The sequence below is a fragment of the Rhamphochromis longiceps genome, linkage group LG1 (assembly GCF_057381845.1).
Source record: "Rhamphochromis longiceps isolate RC_006_pf linkage group LG1, R_longiceps_female_GT1.1, whole genome shotgun sequence".
Classification (NCBI taxonomy): Eukaryota; Metazoa; Chordata; class Actinopteri; order Cichliformes; family Cichlidae; genus Rhamphochromis; species Rhamphochromis longiceps.
In genome coordinates, this window is record NC_140557.1 from 34,876,926 (window position 1) to 34,896,291 (window position 19,366).

Here is a 19,366-nt window from a genome sequence, read left to right on the forward strand (position 1 = left end):
CATCACCTTCACTCAATACCAGGTTGAGATGCAAATGAGGAGACTTCACTCAGGCAAGTCTGCTGGACCAGACGGAGTGAGTCCCCTTGTCCTCAAGACCTGTGCCCCCCAGCTGTGTGGAGTCTTTCATAAACTGTTTATGCTGAGTCTGAGTCTGCAGAGGGTCCCGGTGATGTGGAAGACATCATGCCTCGTCCCTGTACCAAAGACGCCTCGTCCCAGTGGCCCCCAGGATTACAGGCCTGTGGCACTGACCTCCCACATCATGAAGACCCTGGAAAGGCTCATCCTGGACCAGCTGCGACCCATAGTAAGACCACATCTGGATCCCCTTCAGTTCGCTTATCAGCCTCGTCTCGGAACAGAGGACGCCATCATCTACCTGCTCAATCGTGTCTACACCCATCTGGACCAGCCGGCGAGCACTGTGAGGGTCATGTTTTTTGACTTTTCCAGTGCTTTCAACACCATCAGGCCGACCCTCCTGGGTGATAAGTTAGCAGCAATGCAGGTGGATGCTTCTCTGGTGTCCTGGATTGTTGATTACCTGACAGGAAGACCACAATATGTACGTCTCCCACAGTGTGTGTCTGACAAGGTGATTAGCAACACAGGGGCACCACAGGGGACTGTCCTCTCCCCCTTCCTCTTCACCCTCTACACCACAGACTTCAGCCACTGCACAGAGACCTGCCATCTTCAGAAGTTTTCTGATGACTCTGCGGTGGTTGGATGCATCAGCAGGGATGATGAGACAGAGTACCGGGCTGTGGTCGACTCCTTTGTCACGTGGTGTGAGCAGAATCATCTGCAGCTCAACGTGGCAAAGACCAAGGAACTGATCGTGGACTTCAGGAAGACCAGGAAACACTTGACCCCTGTTTCAATCCAGGGGGTCAGTGTTGACATTGTGGAGGACTATAAATACCTTGGAGTACACATTGACAATAAACTGGACTGGGCTAAAAACACCACAGCACTTTACAGGAAGGGCCAGAGTCGTCTCTATTTTTTGAGGCGACTGAGGTCCTTCAACATCTGCCAGAAAATGCTGAGGATTTTCTATGAGTCTGTTGTGGCCAGTGCGATCCTCTATGCTGTTGCATGCTGGGGGAGCAGGCTGAGGGTCGCAGATGCCAACAGACTTAATAAACTGATCCGTAAGGCCAGCAATGTTGTGGGGATGGAGCTGGACTCCCTCAAGGTGGTGTCGGAGAGGCGGATGCTGTCCAAGATAAAGACAATGTTGGATAACACCTCCCACCCACTCCATGACATGTTGGTCAGCCACAGGAGCACGTTCAGTGAGAGACTGAGATTACCGAAAAGCACCACTGAACGACACAGGAAATCATTCCTGCCTGTGGCCATCTCCCTGTACAACGCATCCACTTAACACACTGTTTGCTGCTACAGCTACACATGTTTCTTTTCCAAATATTTATTTATAAGTGACTTATGTATGTATGTATGTATGTATGTATGTATATATATATATGTATATATTGTACTATTCTTAGTTAGCGTATTGTCTGTCTTGTCTTAATGTTGGTTTAAAATGGAGCACTGTAACAAAAAATAATTTCCCCCAGGGATCAATAAAGTATTCTGATTCTGATTCTGATATAACATCTCCACATTCACAAATATACATTTCTGACATTCAAAAACAAAACAAAAACAAATCAGCGACCAATATAGCCACCTTTCTTTGCAAGGACACTCAAAAGCCTGCCATCCATGGATTCTGTCAGTGTTTTGATCTGTTCACCATCAACATTGCGTGCAGCAGCAACCACGGCCTCCCAGACACTGTTCAGAGAGGTGTACTGTTTTCCCTCCTTGTAAATCTCACATTTGATGATGGACCACAGGTTCTCAATGGGGTTCAGATCAGGTGAACAAGGTGGCAATGTCATTAGTTTTTCTTCTTTTATACCCTTTCTTGCCAGCCACGCTGTGGAGTACTTGGACGCGTGTGATGGAGCATTGTCCTGCATGAAAATCGTGTTTTTCTTGAAGGATGCAGACTTCTTCCTGTACCACTGCTTGAAGAAGGTGTCTTCCAGAAACTGGCAGTAGGACTGGGAGTTGAGCTTGACTCCATCCTCAACCCGAAAAGGCCCCACAAGCTCATCTTTGATGATACCAGCCCAAACCAGTACTCCACCTCCACCTTGCTGGCGTCTGAGTCGGACTGGAGCTCTCTGACCTTTACCAATCCAGCCACGGGCCCATCCTTCTGGCCCATCAAGACTCACTCTCATTTCATCAGTCCATAAAACCTTAGAAAAATCAGTCTTGAGATATTTCTTGGCCCAGTCTTGACGTTTCAGCTTGTGTGTCTTGTTCAGTGGTGGTCGTCTTTCAGCCTTTCTTACCTTGGCCATGTCTCTGAGTATTGCACACCTTGTGCTTTTGGGCACTCCAGTGATGTTGCAGCTCTGAAATATGGCCAACCTGGTGGCAAGTGGCATCTTGGCAGCTGCACGCTTGACTTTTCTCAGTTCATGGGCAGTTATTTTGCGCCTTGGTTTTTCCACACGCTTCTTGCGACCCTGTTGACTATTTTGAATGAAACGCTTGATTGTTTGATGATCACGCTTCAGAAGCTTTGCAATTTTGAGACTGCTGCATCCCTCTGCAAGATATCTCACTATTTTTGACTTTTCTGAGCCTGTCATGTCCTTCTTTTGACCCAATTTGCCAAAGGAAAGGACGTTGCCTAATAATTATGCACACCTGATATAGGGTGTTGATGTCATTAGACCACACCCCTTCTCATTACAGAGATGCACATCACCTAATATGCTTAATTGGTAGTAGGCTTTCGAGCCTATACAGCTTGGAGTAAGACAACATGCATGAAGAGGATGATGTGGACAAAATACTCATTTGCCTAATAATTCTGCACTCCCTGTATATATGTGTGTGTGTGTATGTATGTATATATATGTATATGTATATATATGTATATATGTATATATGTATATGTATATACAATAATTCTGCACTCCCTGTAGTAGTTAACAAGTGTTTGTAGACAAGTCAGCATCTTCCAACTAAAGTTGACTGCGGCACCCTGTCTGCTGATGCTACACCCTGTTTGCAGTCTATTTCAGTCACCTTTTTCGCTCACTATGTGTTTATACACCTCGCTGTATTCAGTTATTAGTTATTATTAATCTCTGGCTCTCTTTCATAGTGTGTCTTTGCCCTGTCTTCCTCCCCTCACCCCCAACTGGTTCCAGCAGATGGGCTCCACTCCCTGAGCCTGGTTCTGCTGGACATTTCTTTCTGTTAAAGGGCAGTTTTTCCTTCCCACTGTCACCTAAGCACTTGCTCATAGGAGTCTGTGGTGGGGCATGATCTGCGCGCCAGCTGCAGGGGAGACAGATGCACCTGAGCGACATTCGCAATCACGCCTCGCCGGCATAAAGAGTCCGTACTGGATCCCCATGTGGTAAAAAAAAAAAACAGGATAAATCCCCCAAAAGCATTTTAAACAGTGATATGCCCCTCCTCAGTTGGTAATGCATTTAAATTGAATTTAACTGTTGCTCTAATTTTCCGAACAATACAAAACACACTCCAGTAAAATAACAGCATCAAACATATGTATCACTGTCCACAGTTTTGAAGGACACTGAATCTGTATCCTGAACACTTGGAAGGCTGCCCAGACAACAATGAGAGAATATTCTGGGATTTTATTTACTCCACTCAAAAGATCATTAATCACAACTAAAGGAGAGAGTGAAAAAATCTGCTCCCATAAATGTCTGTTCTCAGTGATGAGACATCCTTAATGTCAGCAAATTTAATAACTCACAAACTATTCAACAAATTTAATCAGAGAACGCCTTAAGATCCTGGGGGTGTGGAGTTTTGCATCAATTTCATGAAGCTCCTTTAATGACTGTATCCATCACATGTGCACAAAACACTGGCCTGATTACCACTTTGTCCTACTTTCATTCTTCACACTTTACTTTAATACTAAATGGCTCAAGACAAAGGGTGTGGACACACATCCAATTCCAAAATCATGGCTAGCCTCCACTCTTCAGAAACGTTTCCCACAAAAATGAAATTCACTCAAACTTTCAGTTTGAAAGCATAAAAGAAGTCAAGTACTAATGCTTTATCTCCATTAAGTAGCAGCACTCAAACTGCACTCACAGTTCTGTGCACAGAGTTCCCTAAGAAATATCTTGTCAAGAAGTTAGCATTGTGCACTGGATAACTTCTGTCCACCAACATCTAAATATTACTGCTGTCCACCAAGAAACTGCATAGGAAGCATGAGCATCCAAAAAGACTTAAACTTGTGAGATTTGAGACACTCTCCTGACAGTCCAAGTTTTAATGAGTCAAGTTTCTCTACTGCACAAATTACTTTACAAAAGAAGAGGGAAAAAATAGTTAACTAATTTTCCCCTTCAAGCAGACACAAAGACAAAAAAACACAACAACAAAAAAACACAACCAACAACTTCCTTCTGTCCATTATCCCTTTCATTACTTTAGGTGCTAATGAAAGTTCCACAGCATCAATAACAGTGTTAGTCTGCCTGCACTTGCCTGCTCTCGCTCTCTCTCTCTCATTCAGCAGCAACACTGATAACTATGCTGTGTGATAAAGAATGAGGGAGAAAAAGCTAAAATCGGTGTGATCCCAGACTACGACTGATTCATTACTTGTGGAAAAGCAGATTGAGGATTGTTACAGAAACATATGAAATGGTAGCCTTTTGAGGCAATTTAAGATTGTGGTGTGACCCCAAAACTTTAACTGACACAAAATAATTACTGATAAAAAATAAGCACATTTTTAAAATTATTTTCCAAATTTTTTTACAATATCCTGCCGCCTCATAGGAAAAAAACTCTTATAAGATGTATTATAATTATATAACACTGTCTATCAAATGAACTATCTGCATCACAAAATGAGCATTAAACATGAGTTAATGTCTTGTCATTGTATTTTCACATCTGAATAAATTTCTTTGGATGACTAATATGCTTGGTGATTAAGTTAGAGCTGAGATGCTTGAAGCCATTGCTGTTCCTACTGTGAAGCAACATTAGTCAACACTGAGGCCTAGGGCCTAAACTAGAGTTCAAAACACTCATGAGGATATAAAACTACTCCTGCTACTAGTAATGCAAGTATCAGCCCCTGTGCTAAAGACATCTATAACAAACAACCAAAAAATAAACAATGTTTAGTACCTAACTAGAGACCACCTTGTGACTCAAGCCATGATGGACATACATCTGGGGTTTGTTTTGATGTCAACTATATACCCGTAAAGAGTTTTTGGTACAGGATAGCTGTTCCACAGACAGACATATTAATGCCTGCCAAAGTACTCAAAGTCACCTTTGAGGTAATCCCTGCTACAGTAGGCGTGTCCAGCACTAGACTTTGCCAAGGGGACACACACGCACAGACACACAAACGCACGTCCAAGGACACAAAGGTCACACTAACATTATCTTCATGTCACTTATTTCTCCTCTGCAACAAATACAAAGTGATTAAAAAAAATTTGTATGATGAACAATCACAGGAAAAACAAACTCTTTGAGTTCTAAGATACGTACCTGGCCCCGCCTACTATCCTCGGAAACGTAAAATGATTGGCTAGAAGTGTATCACAGCTCAGGAAAAAAAAGCACCGAAATAAAGCACCGAAATGTGCGCTGCTTTTCGGTCTGGTTACTACCGTTTATGTCAGAACCGGGCACCGGTACCCATCCCTAGTAATGACAATATTTTTGTTATTATGTCCCAATATGCAAAACCCTAGAATGAAGCAACACTTGGAAATGATGGAAAAAGGACAATATTTTGAGATTTTTTTTTAACATAAAAACAACATGAAACAAAATCAATTTATCAAGTACTTTATGTAATAAAGAAAAGGGTAAAGAATAAAATATTATAAGCAATGGATTGTTTAATTGTAATATACGTGTAATGTGACAAACCTGGCCTTGTTTTTCCTGTGAAGCATATCATAAACTTTTGCACAGAAGATATTTATAGATTTAAAATTATCACATTTGAATCATTGTTGCTGGCATACGTGTTTGTGTTCAGTCTCACATGACCTTCGACCCACCAGGCTATAAAATGCGTGAATGGATAGTGACAGCTCAGTGATGGGTATCTCATGGCTTCTCATTATTAGCTGAAGCCTGCCTGTGACCCTGTGAGTGTCACTATACCTAATGACTGTGCACACACATTTTCACCAACACATAGGCACGTAAACATTGGACTTGTCACTTCATTTTACTCTGATTACTGAACCGAGTTAGGGCCAGGTGAGGGGAGAGGTGCTGATTGGGCAGAATCTGGACTGATGGTCTGAGAGAAAGACTGAAAAAGAAATGAAGACTGAGAGATGAATGGGCAAAGGAGGGGGTATTGTTGAATAGCTGAGAAAGAAACGTGCCGGGGGGGGCGTCCCCAGATTCATGGCTTTGACATCTGCGTCCTTCTCGACTCACTGCTCGCAGCCCATTTCTCATGCCCCCTCCATGCCTACCCCCCCACCTCTCTCTCCTTCTCTCACCATCTCCCCCATTGGTCGGCTGTGAATGAGGGAAAGACGGTGTGGGAGGGAGCATGGGACAAAACAGATCCCTTTTCCCTGGACGCTGTGCTGCGCCAGGCAAGCAGGGACACATTTAAGGATGAAGGGGAGGTTAATGTAGTGGGGAGAATGAGAGAGCTGCTGTAACTCTCTTCTAATGTAGCTTAAACACACATACAGCAGCAGTGCTGCAGGGCTGGACTAATAACTCAGCTAAGACGTGCACACACACTGAAAATCTTAAAACAAACTCGAGAACAGAAGTTGATCAATTTAAGGTGACACAACAACTTTACTATTGCCAAATACTGGTAAATTTGAACAGCTTAAGGTGCTGTCTAGCTGTACTTATACAGAATATTTGCAGTGTTTATTTGCACAAATACTGCCTTGGGGATGTTTACCACAGAGGGAAGCCTCCACTCATATTACTGTCACAGGTAACTAACTTCTTTTTAGTGTCTGGCACCCTGCATACCAAATTAGCCGGCTTCATAAAGGCAGAAAGCCGAGTAAATCATTAGCTCACAATCTTGTCCAGGCTGATCAGACTGTAGTTTATCAAATCAAACATATCTGAGAGAGCCAAAAATGAAAAAGCATGAAATACTTTTATAACACAAAAATAATTACCATCATTTGTCCCTCCTAGCGTGTTTTATTATTCATTATTATTATATCTAAGCAATGAACTCCTAAAAACTCCTTTGGGAATAGTGAAGCCACAATGGGAGCAGGGAGGAACATGCTGCTGGAATTACTTTGTCAAAAGTAACATGCAATAACTTGATTGAGCTGTCTGTAGGTAAGTGTAGAAGATAATGAACTATGAGAAGTGCATTTATGGGAAAACAAAAGTCACTTAATCACGCTGCTGTTACATGCAAGTAATCTAAATGAGGGTACCTCGGGTTAACTTTGGATTTTATATCCTGTTGATAACATTACAGACAGACACTCAAATGCTCCACTGCTTTAAGTCCATGTTGCTGTCAGATGTTTTTCTTGTTTTTGAGTGTTTTCATTTGACATTCTGCAGTTCTGGTGGAGCGACGGTTCAGTAGAGGCAATGAGAGCAGCTTGTGCTATGACCATAAGGCTCATGATGAACCATACGTTATCTTGACCTTTAAGCTTTGCTTCACGTACTTCAAACGTTCACTTGTCTGATTTCTCTCACTAACAGATCTGTCTCTATACGCATTCTGGCTGTCCCTCTGTGTGTGTACATGTGTGTACATGTGTGTGCATGTGAGACCTCGCTCTCATTTCCCCAAGAGCCACTAAAGGCACTGTGGTGGAACCGTTCTTTAGCTCCCTCACATTTGGCACATGTCATTAAATTGGGACTTTGGCAGGGGTGGGGTGACCTGAGAGAGAGGTCTTTCCATGTGTGTCAGGCTGTAGTTTCCATTATAAGGTCCAATCATTTTGACCCAAATATCCTAAAAACACCTAACCAAGTTGCTACTGAGGCAAAAATCGAAAGTTTGGAGGCCAAACTCTGCATCAATGTGTACCATCTGACATAAGTAAAAAATAGAAGGAAACCAATCCAAACAATCCCTGTTAATATAATAGCCACTGATGACTTCCATTAACTGGCTGACACTGATACGTCCACAGTAAAATTAAACTGGCCTGTGAATTCAATTGCATCCCTTTGGTCTCAGTCTGAAACAGGAATTACAAAGTTACACACACACACACACACACACACACACACACACACACACACACACACACACACACACACACACACACACTCAGTTTTGAGTGATTAACACATTCGCATGCACTCCCATTTCTCTGAAGAACATTTCTCAATGTAATCCTATCATTAGCCTAACAACTGGCTGTGATGTAACCATCCTTTCTGCTGTCTTGATCTTGTAATGATGACTTAACGCAACAGAAGATGTGACGTACCCGAGCCCCCGTCAGCCAAGTAGAGGTCTCTGGCATACAGGACAGAGTCCAACATGGATTCAAACAGCAAGAAGTAACCCTAGGAGGAGAGGAAATACACATCACTATCCCAACATCTTAAAGTTAGAGTTAGGGGTTAATGAACAAAAAAAGAGGTTAGAACATGTTTCTCAAGGAGTTCATGGCAGGGTTATTTTTTTTAATCTGACATGGCCATGACTGTGAATCAAGGGATATCTGCAACCCAGCATCCATGGATCTGACCTCGGGTTGACCTTGTGTTCTGCTCCAGTAGGTGGCACATTAACCGTGGTATTATTCCATTAATGCTGAAATAGATTTTTGTCCACATCTTATTGGCTTCGACCTGAGTGGCAGATACTGCTGACAAATGGCCTTTTCCACCTACTGCCAGTCCAACCAAAGGATCAACCAATCAGAAAAGCCTGGCCACTTCGGTATGTTATTTTTCAGCATATGATTTGGGCGGGTTCAAACATATGGGGAGGTTACATCTCCATCTGGGATGTTGAGGCAGAGACAAATCAGTACATGCACATCCTGTAACTGATGATCCACGACAGTCTTTTCAAAGCTGTCAAAGCATTGACTGACTTTCTCAGGAATGAAGACGCCCATGACTGCTTTCAGATCTGTATTTTAAGCTCAACATTTTAAGGCTTACATGCCTGAGTTTGTCTTTTACCAAGTTCAATTGTGCTGTGATTTAACTGATGGGCAGTTTAATATTTCAGAAATGGCTTGCTAGCACTATAGTGAAGAGTCCTCTACAAGTGAGACAGCTGATTAAATCTGTAGTGTGAACTCAATATGATGGAAAAACTTCTGGAAAAAACAGACTGATTTATGTTTAAGAATCCAGTATCTCTATATTACCTTCAGTGGAGGGAAAGAGGGACAAGGAGAGGTGAGGTCCAGGACAGAAGATAAAAAGTGAATGAGCGGTGTGTGGGTTAGTAGGCATGTATGATTAAGGACAAAACAGAGGGGAAGAAGACAGAGTGATACTGAGGAAATGCAGTGGCCGGCACATTAGCAACTCACTGAGATAAGAGCCTTATTATTCAAATAAAGACAATCTCTCGCTGGAGGTAGAAGAGAGGGGGGGGGGGGGGGGGGGGGGGGGGACAAACAGGGAAACAGCTCTGATTTATAACTGGAACTCCAAAATCGTCACCATCTCTGTCATGGGCTGACGCTGATAATGATGACAGTGATGAAACAGATATAACCGTCACATCCTCCACAAGGAGATAAACAGAGAGATTGTTTCCCTTTATCAACACTACACCAGTCTCAAACCAAAGTCAGGCCTGCGGATCGCCTGTTTGCTGACTGTTGTGGTCCAGTCAATGTCCTTAGCTGCAGAGCGAGTCGTTTTTAAACCCCTTGCACAGAGCACACTAGTCTTGTAATTTAGAGCCCAATTTCACGGGACACTGGTTCACTTGAAGGAAGGAGGACATAAGAGAGAGATGCCTGAAAGCAGTCACACCTTGTTTTTATCATCAACAATGCTCCAAAATTACTGACCCCCACACCAACACCACTGCCACACCGCTGGCCGCTTTGCATGTCCTTCCAACATCAACTACCACACCTCCCTAACTTATACATCTGCACAGCAAAATCTCCAGTGTTAAATTAACACTGGAGAGTGTCTATATGGGTCCACACCTCTGAGTGTTAAATACAACACTGTTGAGTGTTAAATTAACACGTTTGACAGTGTTATATGTTTAAAAGTAACCTAGTCAGTTTTGAAGATTAACAATGGCTAACACTGAGCAGTGCTGATTTTCTAACACTGGAATATTTCTAACATTTTGAGTTATTTTCCAGTGTTAGAAAATCAGCACTGCTCAGTGTTAGTCTTTGTTAATCTTCAAAACTGACTAGGTTACTTTTAAACATATAACACTGTCAACAGTGTTGTATTTAACACTCAGAGGTGTGGACCCATATAGACACTCTCCAGTGTTAATTTAACACTGGAGATTTTGCTGTGTGCGATGTTAATGACCAAATAATAAAAAATACATGGAGACACTGGTCTATTTCAGTTCACACAGGACAATAAGGCTTCAGTATTTAGGTTTGCCTGACAAGAAAACTTTAAGCAACAAGAAGCCATCGGTGAACATGTGTTAAAAGTTATCCCGGGCTATTAGTAAGACAATAAAATTGTATTATGCAGCATATGATGGGCCTATAACAAGTTAAAAGCCAGTCAGTGAAGATTATTCACTGTAATCTGCACACTAACTTAGCGTTTACCTTCCCAGAGAAGTAACTACATGTCCCTGGTCCACTAAGTAAGGATAATGCCTCAGTTAAGTGACTTTTAATAGGCTGCAGCTTGCTCAAAAAGCTAATGCAATAGCTAGTAATCTTGCAGTAAATGCTGTTTCTCTTGTTTTCACAGCTCTAACAAACACTGTATAGAGTCAACCAACTCTGAAACATTCTCTTTCCTAGATTACAGTGGTAACAGTTGGTCAGGATTTAATAGCTCCAAGAGCAACACGATTCACTCTGTTTGTGATGACAGAGCAGTGTATCCACACCAAGTACAAATGATGGCATTTCACTTCTTTCTGGAAATGCTTCACTCTAGGTGTAGGTTATTGATATTTATATTTAAGTTATTGATATTTATATTTAAAAGTGCAATACTGTAATTTTCTGCTGCTCATTCCTGTGCAATATCCCATCTGCCCTCCCGTCATATTTCTTTTCAAGATTTTCTTATTTAATCACCAGTGTACATATATTTATATTTATAGATACATATATATTTAGTCATCTTTTCTCTTTTACCATGTCTCTCTAATATTTTGCTCCTTACTATTTTTCTATTTTTTTTATTATTTTATTTTATTATATTTTATTATATTTTCTCCTACTGTACCATGCTGCTGAGTGACTGCTGCTCGTCAAACACATTTCATTGCAATGTTGACCCTGTGCTAACTTGCATATGACAAATAAAACTGAAAACTGAAAACTGTATAATTTGTAATGACATGACTCCCCTCACCTTACCTCCAACTGGTTGCAGCAGGTGGCTGCTGCTCCCTGAGCCTGGTTCTGTTGGCAGTTTCTTCGTATTAAAAGGGAGTTTTTCCTTCCCACTGTCACAAAGTGCTTGCTCATAGGAGGCCGTCTAATTGTTTGGGGGGGGGGGGGTTCTCTGTAATATTGTAGGGTCTTTGCCTTACAATATAAAGCGTCTTGAGGTGACCGATGACCAAGACTTACAAAATAGACTTAATTTTTTATTCAATAACCAAAAGCGAGTGACTGAGACCATAAACGTAGCAGAAAGGTGTTTACAGTGGTAAAGTCAGAAAGCTGTTTTCTCGTAGACTTCTATAGTACCCAAATTCTTTTTGTAACCACAGCTAATGCCATCTGGTGGCCTTCAGATTGAATACAGGCTTTAGGCACTTCACATTTGGTTAGTTTTGGGGTTTTTCTTTGTACCTGGAAGCTACATCCATTATTTTACACACACAAACACACACAAATTAATGCTACATTAAGTCTGCATTAGGTCTGTGTGACTGTGGTTAAAAAATTTAGGCAACTTGCATTTCATACTTTTATACTAAACACGCATGTTAATATGTATCACGACTGGAATCTATGCATGTTCTTTCCTATTCAGCTGCTTCTCATTTTCTTTCAGTTACCTCACGGTTTACAAACCAGGCTGGAGACCATCTCTGTACTAAAAACAGATGAAATTGACATGATCTCAAAACAAGTTTTCTTTTACAGCCAAAGTTCTATTATCTTTATTTACAGCACATAAAATGAGTATTGAACACATCTCCAATTTTCTAAGTAAATATATTTTTTAAAGTGCTACAAAAGCCTTTGTTGGTAATGACAGCTTTAAAACACCTGGAGAAAGTAGTTGCATGCATTGCTCAGGTGTGATTTCTTCCAGTCTTCAAATCCTGAAGGTTCTGTTTTCTATTGCTGTTTTTTTTTTTTTTGCCTGTCCCGTTTTGCTCTTTTGCCGTTTATTGCTGTTTGCTATGTATCTGCTGCCTCTTGGTCTTCTTTTACGTTCTTTTAATGTAACCTTTCATTGTTACACTGATGACCTGCAGCTTTATGTTCCTCTAACCATTGGAAATTGTGCTGAAGTCTCTAAACTAGAACCTTGTCTATGTGCAATTAGGGGCTGGTTATCGGATAACTTCTTGCTACTAAATACTGATAAGACAGAGTTGATGGTCATTGGACCACAAAAATTTCAGCACTTGTCCCAAAGTTTCATCTTGAAAATTGATGACAATGTCATAAATTGCAGGGACAAGGTAAAAAAAACTTGGGCGTGTGGTTTGACATGGTGCTCTCCTTCGAGTCTCATGTAAAAGAGATAACAAAGACCACCTTTTATCATTTGTGGAGCATAGCCAAAATCAGACAAGTTTTGTCAAGCGACAATGCAGAGGTTCTTGTCCATGCATTTGTGTCTTCACGTATTGATTATTGTAATGCTCTTCTTTCTGGGCTACTAAAGAAAAGTTTTAGAGGTCTACAGATGGTGCAAAATGCAGCTGCTTGGGAAATTTGGCACATTACCCCTTGTGGTGGGGCGTGGTCTGCGGTGCCGTGCAGATGCACCTGCACGGCATCCGCAATCACGCCCGCCGTGTTAAAACACGGGGACTCAGGGGTTGGTGGGGGGTTGTGGTGTGAGGTGATGTAAAAAAAATGTCTCAAAACACTGATCCCTGGACCCGCCGTGCCTCCCTTCCTGGGTTTCGGCACCACTGTAAACGACCACGGCAGACCCTGGTGCACGTTCATGCTTTGCAGCATACTTTATTAACACTTTCAGGGTTGCTGTACATCCGCACCCAGAGCTCAGCTCTCCCGCTGCCAGCTCAACATAACGACCACAACAACAACGCCAACCACAGGACCCAGTACAATATTTAATTCGGTGGGGTGTGATTGCGGATGCCGTGCAGGTGCGTCCGCCTCCTCTGCACGACACCGCAGACCACGCCCCACCACACCCCTGTAATGAGATCTCTTCATTGGCTATCTTGTCAGGTTCCAGCAGATTTTAAGGTCCTGCTGCTCACCTATAAGGCTTTAAATGATTGGCACCTTCATACCTCTCCGACCTTTTACACCTTTATGTTTCATCCCGTGCTCTATGATCTCAGGACTCTGGCCTTCTAAAGGTTCCTAGAGCCAGAAAAAAGACAACTGGAGAGCGTGCTTTTTCTTTTCGTGCCCCGTTTCTGTGGAACACCCTCCCTCAAGATATTAGGCAGGAATGCTCTGTGGAGGTTTTTAAAACTAAGTTGAAGACACATTTGTTCACCCTATCTTACATGTCTTAATTCTAAGACTTGTTTTTAACTTGTATTGTGTTTTTTATTTGTATTGCTATGTATCGCTTTTATTTATTTATGTTTTTAGTTTCAGATAGCTGTACAGCACTTTGTTTGAAAGCGCTTTATAAATAAAGTTATTATTATTATTATTATTATTATTATTATTATCATTATTATTATGGGGGCCCTTCTGTGAACTTTAGTTATTTCTATAGATTTTCAGTCGGATTCAGGTCTGGTGATTGGTAGGGCCATTCTAGCAGCTTTTTCTTTCTTTCAAACCAACTGAGAGTTTCCTGGAATGTGTGTTTGGGATCAGTGTCTAGCTGAAAAGTCCACCCGTCTTTATCATCCTGGTAGATGGCAGCAATTTCTTTTTTCTTTTTTTTATCAAGAATGTCTCTGTTCACTTTTCCAATTATTCTTTCCTCAATTAAATGAAGCTTGCCAGTGCCGTATGCTGGAAAAAAGAGCCCCTCACCATTATGTTCCCACCTCCAACTAACATGGTGTGTATTACAGCATCCAAAGAGCATCGAATTTTGGTCTCATCTGACCAGACTATAGTCTCCCAGTATTTCACAGGTTTGTCTAAATGTTCTTCAGTAAACTTTAAATGTGCTTCAACGTGTTTTTTCTTTAGCAATCCAGTCTTCAGTCTTGTTTCTGTAGCTCTCCACAAGTGATCCTTGGGTCTTGGACAACTGTTCTGATTGTTATTTCTACTCCTCTGTCTAAAATCTTGCGGGAGCACCTGGTCGTGGACGGTTCATGGTGAAATTATGTTCTTTCCACTTCCGGATGATAGTGCCAAAAGTGCTCACTGGAACCTTCAGTAGTTTTGAAATTCTTCTGTAACCAGTGCCATTAGTATGTTTTGCAACAATAAGGTTGTAAAGGTCATGAGAGACCTCGTGAGGTGTTTCTTATGTGACATCTTGGTAATGAGACACCTTTTTATAGGCCATCAGATGGGACTGAAACAGCTGATATTAATTTGCACTAAGTGGCAGGATTGCTTTCTAATTACTGATAGATTTATGCTGGTGTTATGACTTTCCATGTCTTTTTGCACCCCCTTTCTTCATATGTTCAATACATTTTCCCTGGTTCATATTTCATCATTACACACAACTTAAATATAACCTAATTTATGGACATCTATGTTTTGATCTCTTTGCATTTGCAGATTGGATGGGTTGTTACCGACATCTGGTAAGAAGTTCATGTCAATGGCAACTTTAGCAATATATTTACTTCAGTACTTATTTTACCAGCTGTATACACTGTCCCTGACAAGTTGGTTAATCAATACCAGTGAATAATAATAGAGGGATGAGCCTGAGTTGTTTTGTTTTTTTAATAGTTCCATGAAAAGTAAACCAAGAAAGAGTTTATTTTTCCCCTCTTCATTTTTTGAACTGCACTTTATATGTATTGACTTGTGTTAAGAAAAACAAGATTAAATCTCACCACTACAGTGACTTACTAACTTTTTTTATACCATTTCCACATATTGATCCACCTGCCTGAAGGGCTCAGTACCACAGACAGGCAAGCTAAGTGCGAGGAAACAGCTCCCTTGACTTCCTTTCAGACAGTCAGGCTGTTTGGATACTTGACACTATAGTCACTGTGCATTTCCATAAAAGAGACTAATGAAAACCTAATGAGAATGGGCTGGAGCAGCTTATACCCATTAACCAAATTAGCATATAAAACACAATCGCCCTGAGTGGGATAATACACATGCATCTATACACACACACACACACACACACACACACACACACACACACACACACACACACACACACACACACACACATACATACATACATACATACATACATACATATATATATATATATATATATATATATTAGGGGTGCAACGATACACAAAATTCACGGTTCGGTTCGGTTCGATACTTTTGTGTCACGGTTCGATATTTTTTCGATACAAAAAATGTTCATGCATTTTTAATTTGTCATTTATTAAAATTATAAATATATATTTTAACTCAAAAGTACAGTTTTTAAATTTAACCCTAACCCTTGTTCGCGTATTTTATTTTGACAGCGAATGCGCACCTGACAAAAAGTATTTAGTCAGCCACCGATTGTGCAAGTTCCCCCACCTAAAATGATGACAGAGGTCAGTAATTTGCACCAGAGGTACACTTCAACTGTGAGAGACAGAATGTGAAAAAAAAATCCATGAATTCACATGGTAGGATTTGCAAAGAATTTATTCGTAAATTAGGGTGGAAAATAAGTATTTGGTCACTTCAAACAAGGAAAATCTCTGGCTCTCACAGACCTGTAACGTCTTCTGTAAGAAGCTTTTCTGTCCCCCACTCGTTACCTGTATGAATGGCACCTGTTTGAACTCATCATCTGTATAAAAGACACCTGTCCATAGCCTCAAACAGTCAGACTCCAAACTCCGCCATGGCCAAGACCAAAGAGCTTTCGAAGGACACCAGGAATAGTATTGTAGACCTGCACCAGACTGGGAAGAGTGAATCTACAATAGGCAAGCAGCTTGGTGTGAAAAAATCAACTGTGGGAGCAATCATCAGAAAATGGAAGACATACAAGACCACTGATAATCTCCCTCGATCTGGGGCTCCACGCAAGATCTCATCCCGTGGGGTCAAAATGATCATGAGAACGGTGAGCAAAGATCCCAGAACCACACGGGGGGACCTGGTGAATGACCTGCAGAGAGCTGGGACCAAAGTAACAAAGGTCACCATCAGTAACACACTACAACGGCAGGGAATCAAATCCCGCAGTGCCAGACGTGTTCCGCTGCTGAAGCCAGTGCATGTCCAGGCCCGTCTGAAGTTTGCCAGAGAGCACATGGATGATACAGCAGAGGATTGGGAGAATGTCATGTGGTCAGATGAAACCAAAGTAGAACTTTTTGGTATAAACTCAACTCGTCGTGTTTGGAGGAAGAAGAATACTGAGTTGCATCCCAAGAACACCATACCTACTGTGAAGCATGGGGGTGGAAACATCATGCTATGGGGCTGTTTTTCTGCCAAGGGGACAGGACGACTGATCCGTGTTAAGGACAGAATGAATGGGGCCATGTATCGTGAGATTTTGAGCCAAAACCTCCTTCCATCAGTGAGAACTTTGAAGATGAAACGCGGCTGGGTCTTCCAACATGACAATGATCCAAAACACACCACCCGGGCAACAAAGGAGTGGCTCCGTAAGAAGCATCTGAAAGTCCTGGAGTGGCCTAGCCAGTCTCCAGACCTCAACCCCATAGAAAATCTGTGGCGGGAGTTGAAAGTCCATGTTGCTCGGCGACAGCCCCAAAACATCACTGCTCTCGAGAAGATCTGCATGGAGGAATGGGCCAAAATACCAGCTACTGTGTGTGCAAACCTGGTAAAGACCTATAGTAAACGTTTGACCTCTGTTATTGCCAACAAAGGTTATGTTACAAAGTATTGAGTTGTATTTTTGCTATTGACCAAATACTTATTTTCCACCCTGATTTACGAATAAATTCTTTACAAATCCTACCATGTGGATTCATGGATTTTTTTTTCACATTCTGTCTCTCACAGTTGAAGTATACCTCTGGTGCAAATTACTGACCTCTGTCATCATTTTAGGTGGGGGAACTTGCACAATCGGTGGCTGACTAAATACTTTTTTGCCCCACTGTATATATATATATAAAACACCCAGCACGCCCCTGCGGGCGGTTTATCCTTCAAGCTCGGGTCCTCTACCAGAGGCCTGGGAGCTTGAGGGTCCTGCGCAGTATCTTAGCTGTTCCCAGGACTGCGCTCTTCTGGACAGAGATCTCCGATGTTATTCCCGGGATCTGCTGGAGCCACTCGCCTAGCTTGGGAGTCACCGCACCTAGTGCTCCGATTACCACGGGGACCACCGTTACCTTCACCCTCCACATCCTCTCAAGCTCTTCTCTGAGCCCTTGGTATTTCTCCAGCTTCTCGTGTTCCTTCTTCCTGATATTGCTGTCATTCGGAACCGCTACATCGATCACTACGGCCGTCTTCTTCTGTTTGTCTACCACCACTATGTCCGGTTGGTTAGCCACCAACATTTTGTCCGTCTGTATCTGGAAGTCCCACAGGATCTTAGCTCGGTCATTCTCCACCACCCTTGGGGGCATCTCCCATTTTGACCTCAGGACTTCCAGTTTATACTCGGCACAGATGTTCCTGTACACTATGCCGGCCACTTGGTTATGGCGTTCCATGTATGCCTTGCCTGCTAGCATCTTGCACCCTGCTGTTATGTGCTGGATTGTCTCTGGGGCATCTTTACACAGCCTGCACCTGGGGTCTTGCCTGGTGTGATAGACCCCAGCCTCTATGGATCTTGTACTCAGAGCTTGTTTTTGTGCTGCCATGATTAGTGCCTCTGTGCTGTCTTTCAGTCCAGCTTTGTCCAGCCACTGGTAGGATTTCTGGATATCAGCCACCTCCTCTATCTGCCGGTGGTACATACCGTGCAGGGGCCTGTCCTTCCATGATGGTTCCTCGTCTCCCTCCTCTTTCTTGGGTTTCTGCTGCCTGAGGTATTCACTGAGCACTCGGTCAGTTGGGGCCATCTTCCCAATGTATTCTTGGATGTTCGTTGTATATACATATACATATATACATATATACACACACACATATATACATATATACACACACACACACACATACATATATATACACACACACACATATATATACACACACACATATATATACACACACACACACACACACACACACACACACACACAGATAGATAGATAGATAGATAGATAGATAGATAGATAGATAGATAGATAGATAGATAGATAGATAGATAGATAGATAGATAGATAGATAGATCGATCGATCTACATAAAGGAAAAAAATATGTATTTCTTTTTTCCTTTCTTTTTCAGTTTTACATCTGTCAAGAATAGATTAGATATTTAGATATTTCACTGGGTTATTATCTCTTAAGCATAAGTATTCTTTAGAAACTCTACAAAGAAAACTTTTATAATTACTGTGTCTTCATGTATGTACTTGGTGAAGACGTATTGAAAACTTTGTATCTAATAGCTACACATTTTGTGCCTATCAACCCTTTGGAGATTGAGTTGCTTTCTGTTATTGCTAGCATGAAGAATTTTGGTACAAAATCTGCATCAGCAATTTACACTTTCCTCCGCTCCTCAGTACCTCCTCTCTCCTTCTGCACTCACAACATGTTTTCCTCAATTACTGCAGATCATCATCGCTTCCAGTCCCAGGAGGGCCAAGGCAAAATAAAGGAGATGGTGTGCATGAATGAATGCATGTGTGGGGGAATAGGTCCATGCTTCACTGAACACTCAAGGCAGCACCTCTACATCAATGAGCCTCTTCTGTACCATCCAGGATTGGATGACACTGAATTA

The 19,366-nt window shown here is 41.9% G+C and overlaps 1 protein-coding gene across 1 annotated transcript in view; it reads right to left on the minus strand.

The window, feature by feature from the left end:
- prmt3 (protein arginine methyltransferase 3) overlaps window positions 1-19,366 on the minus strand; it is a 62,633-nt gene that overhangs the window by 25,439 nt on the left and 17,828 nt on the right. Inside the window, exon 11 of the mRNA XM_085407787.1 lies at window positions 8,541-8,619. Within this exon, the coding sequence (XP_085263913.1) occupies window positions 8,541-8,619 (79 nt within the window). The remainder of the gene's footprint in view (window positions 1-8,540; window positions 8,620-19,366) is intronic.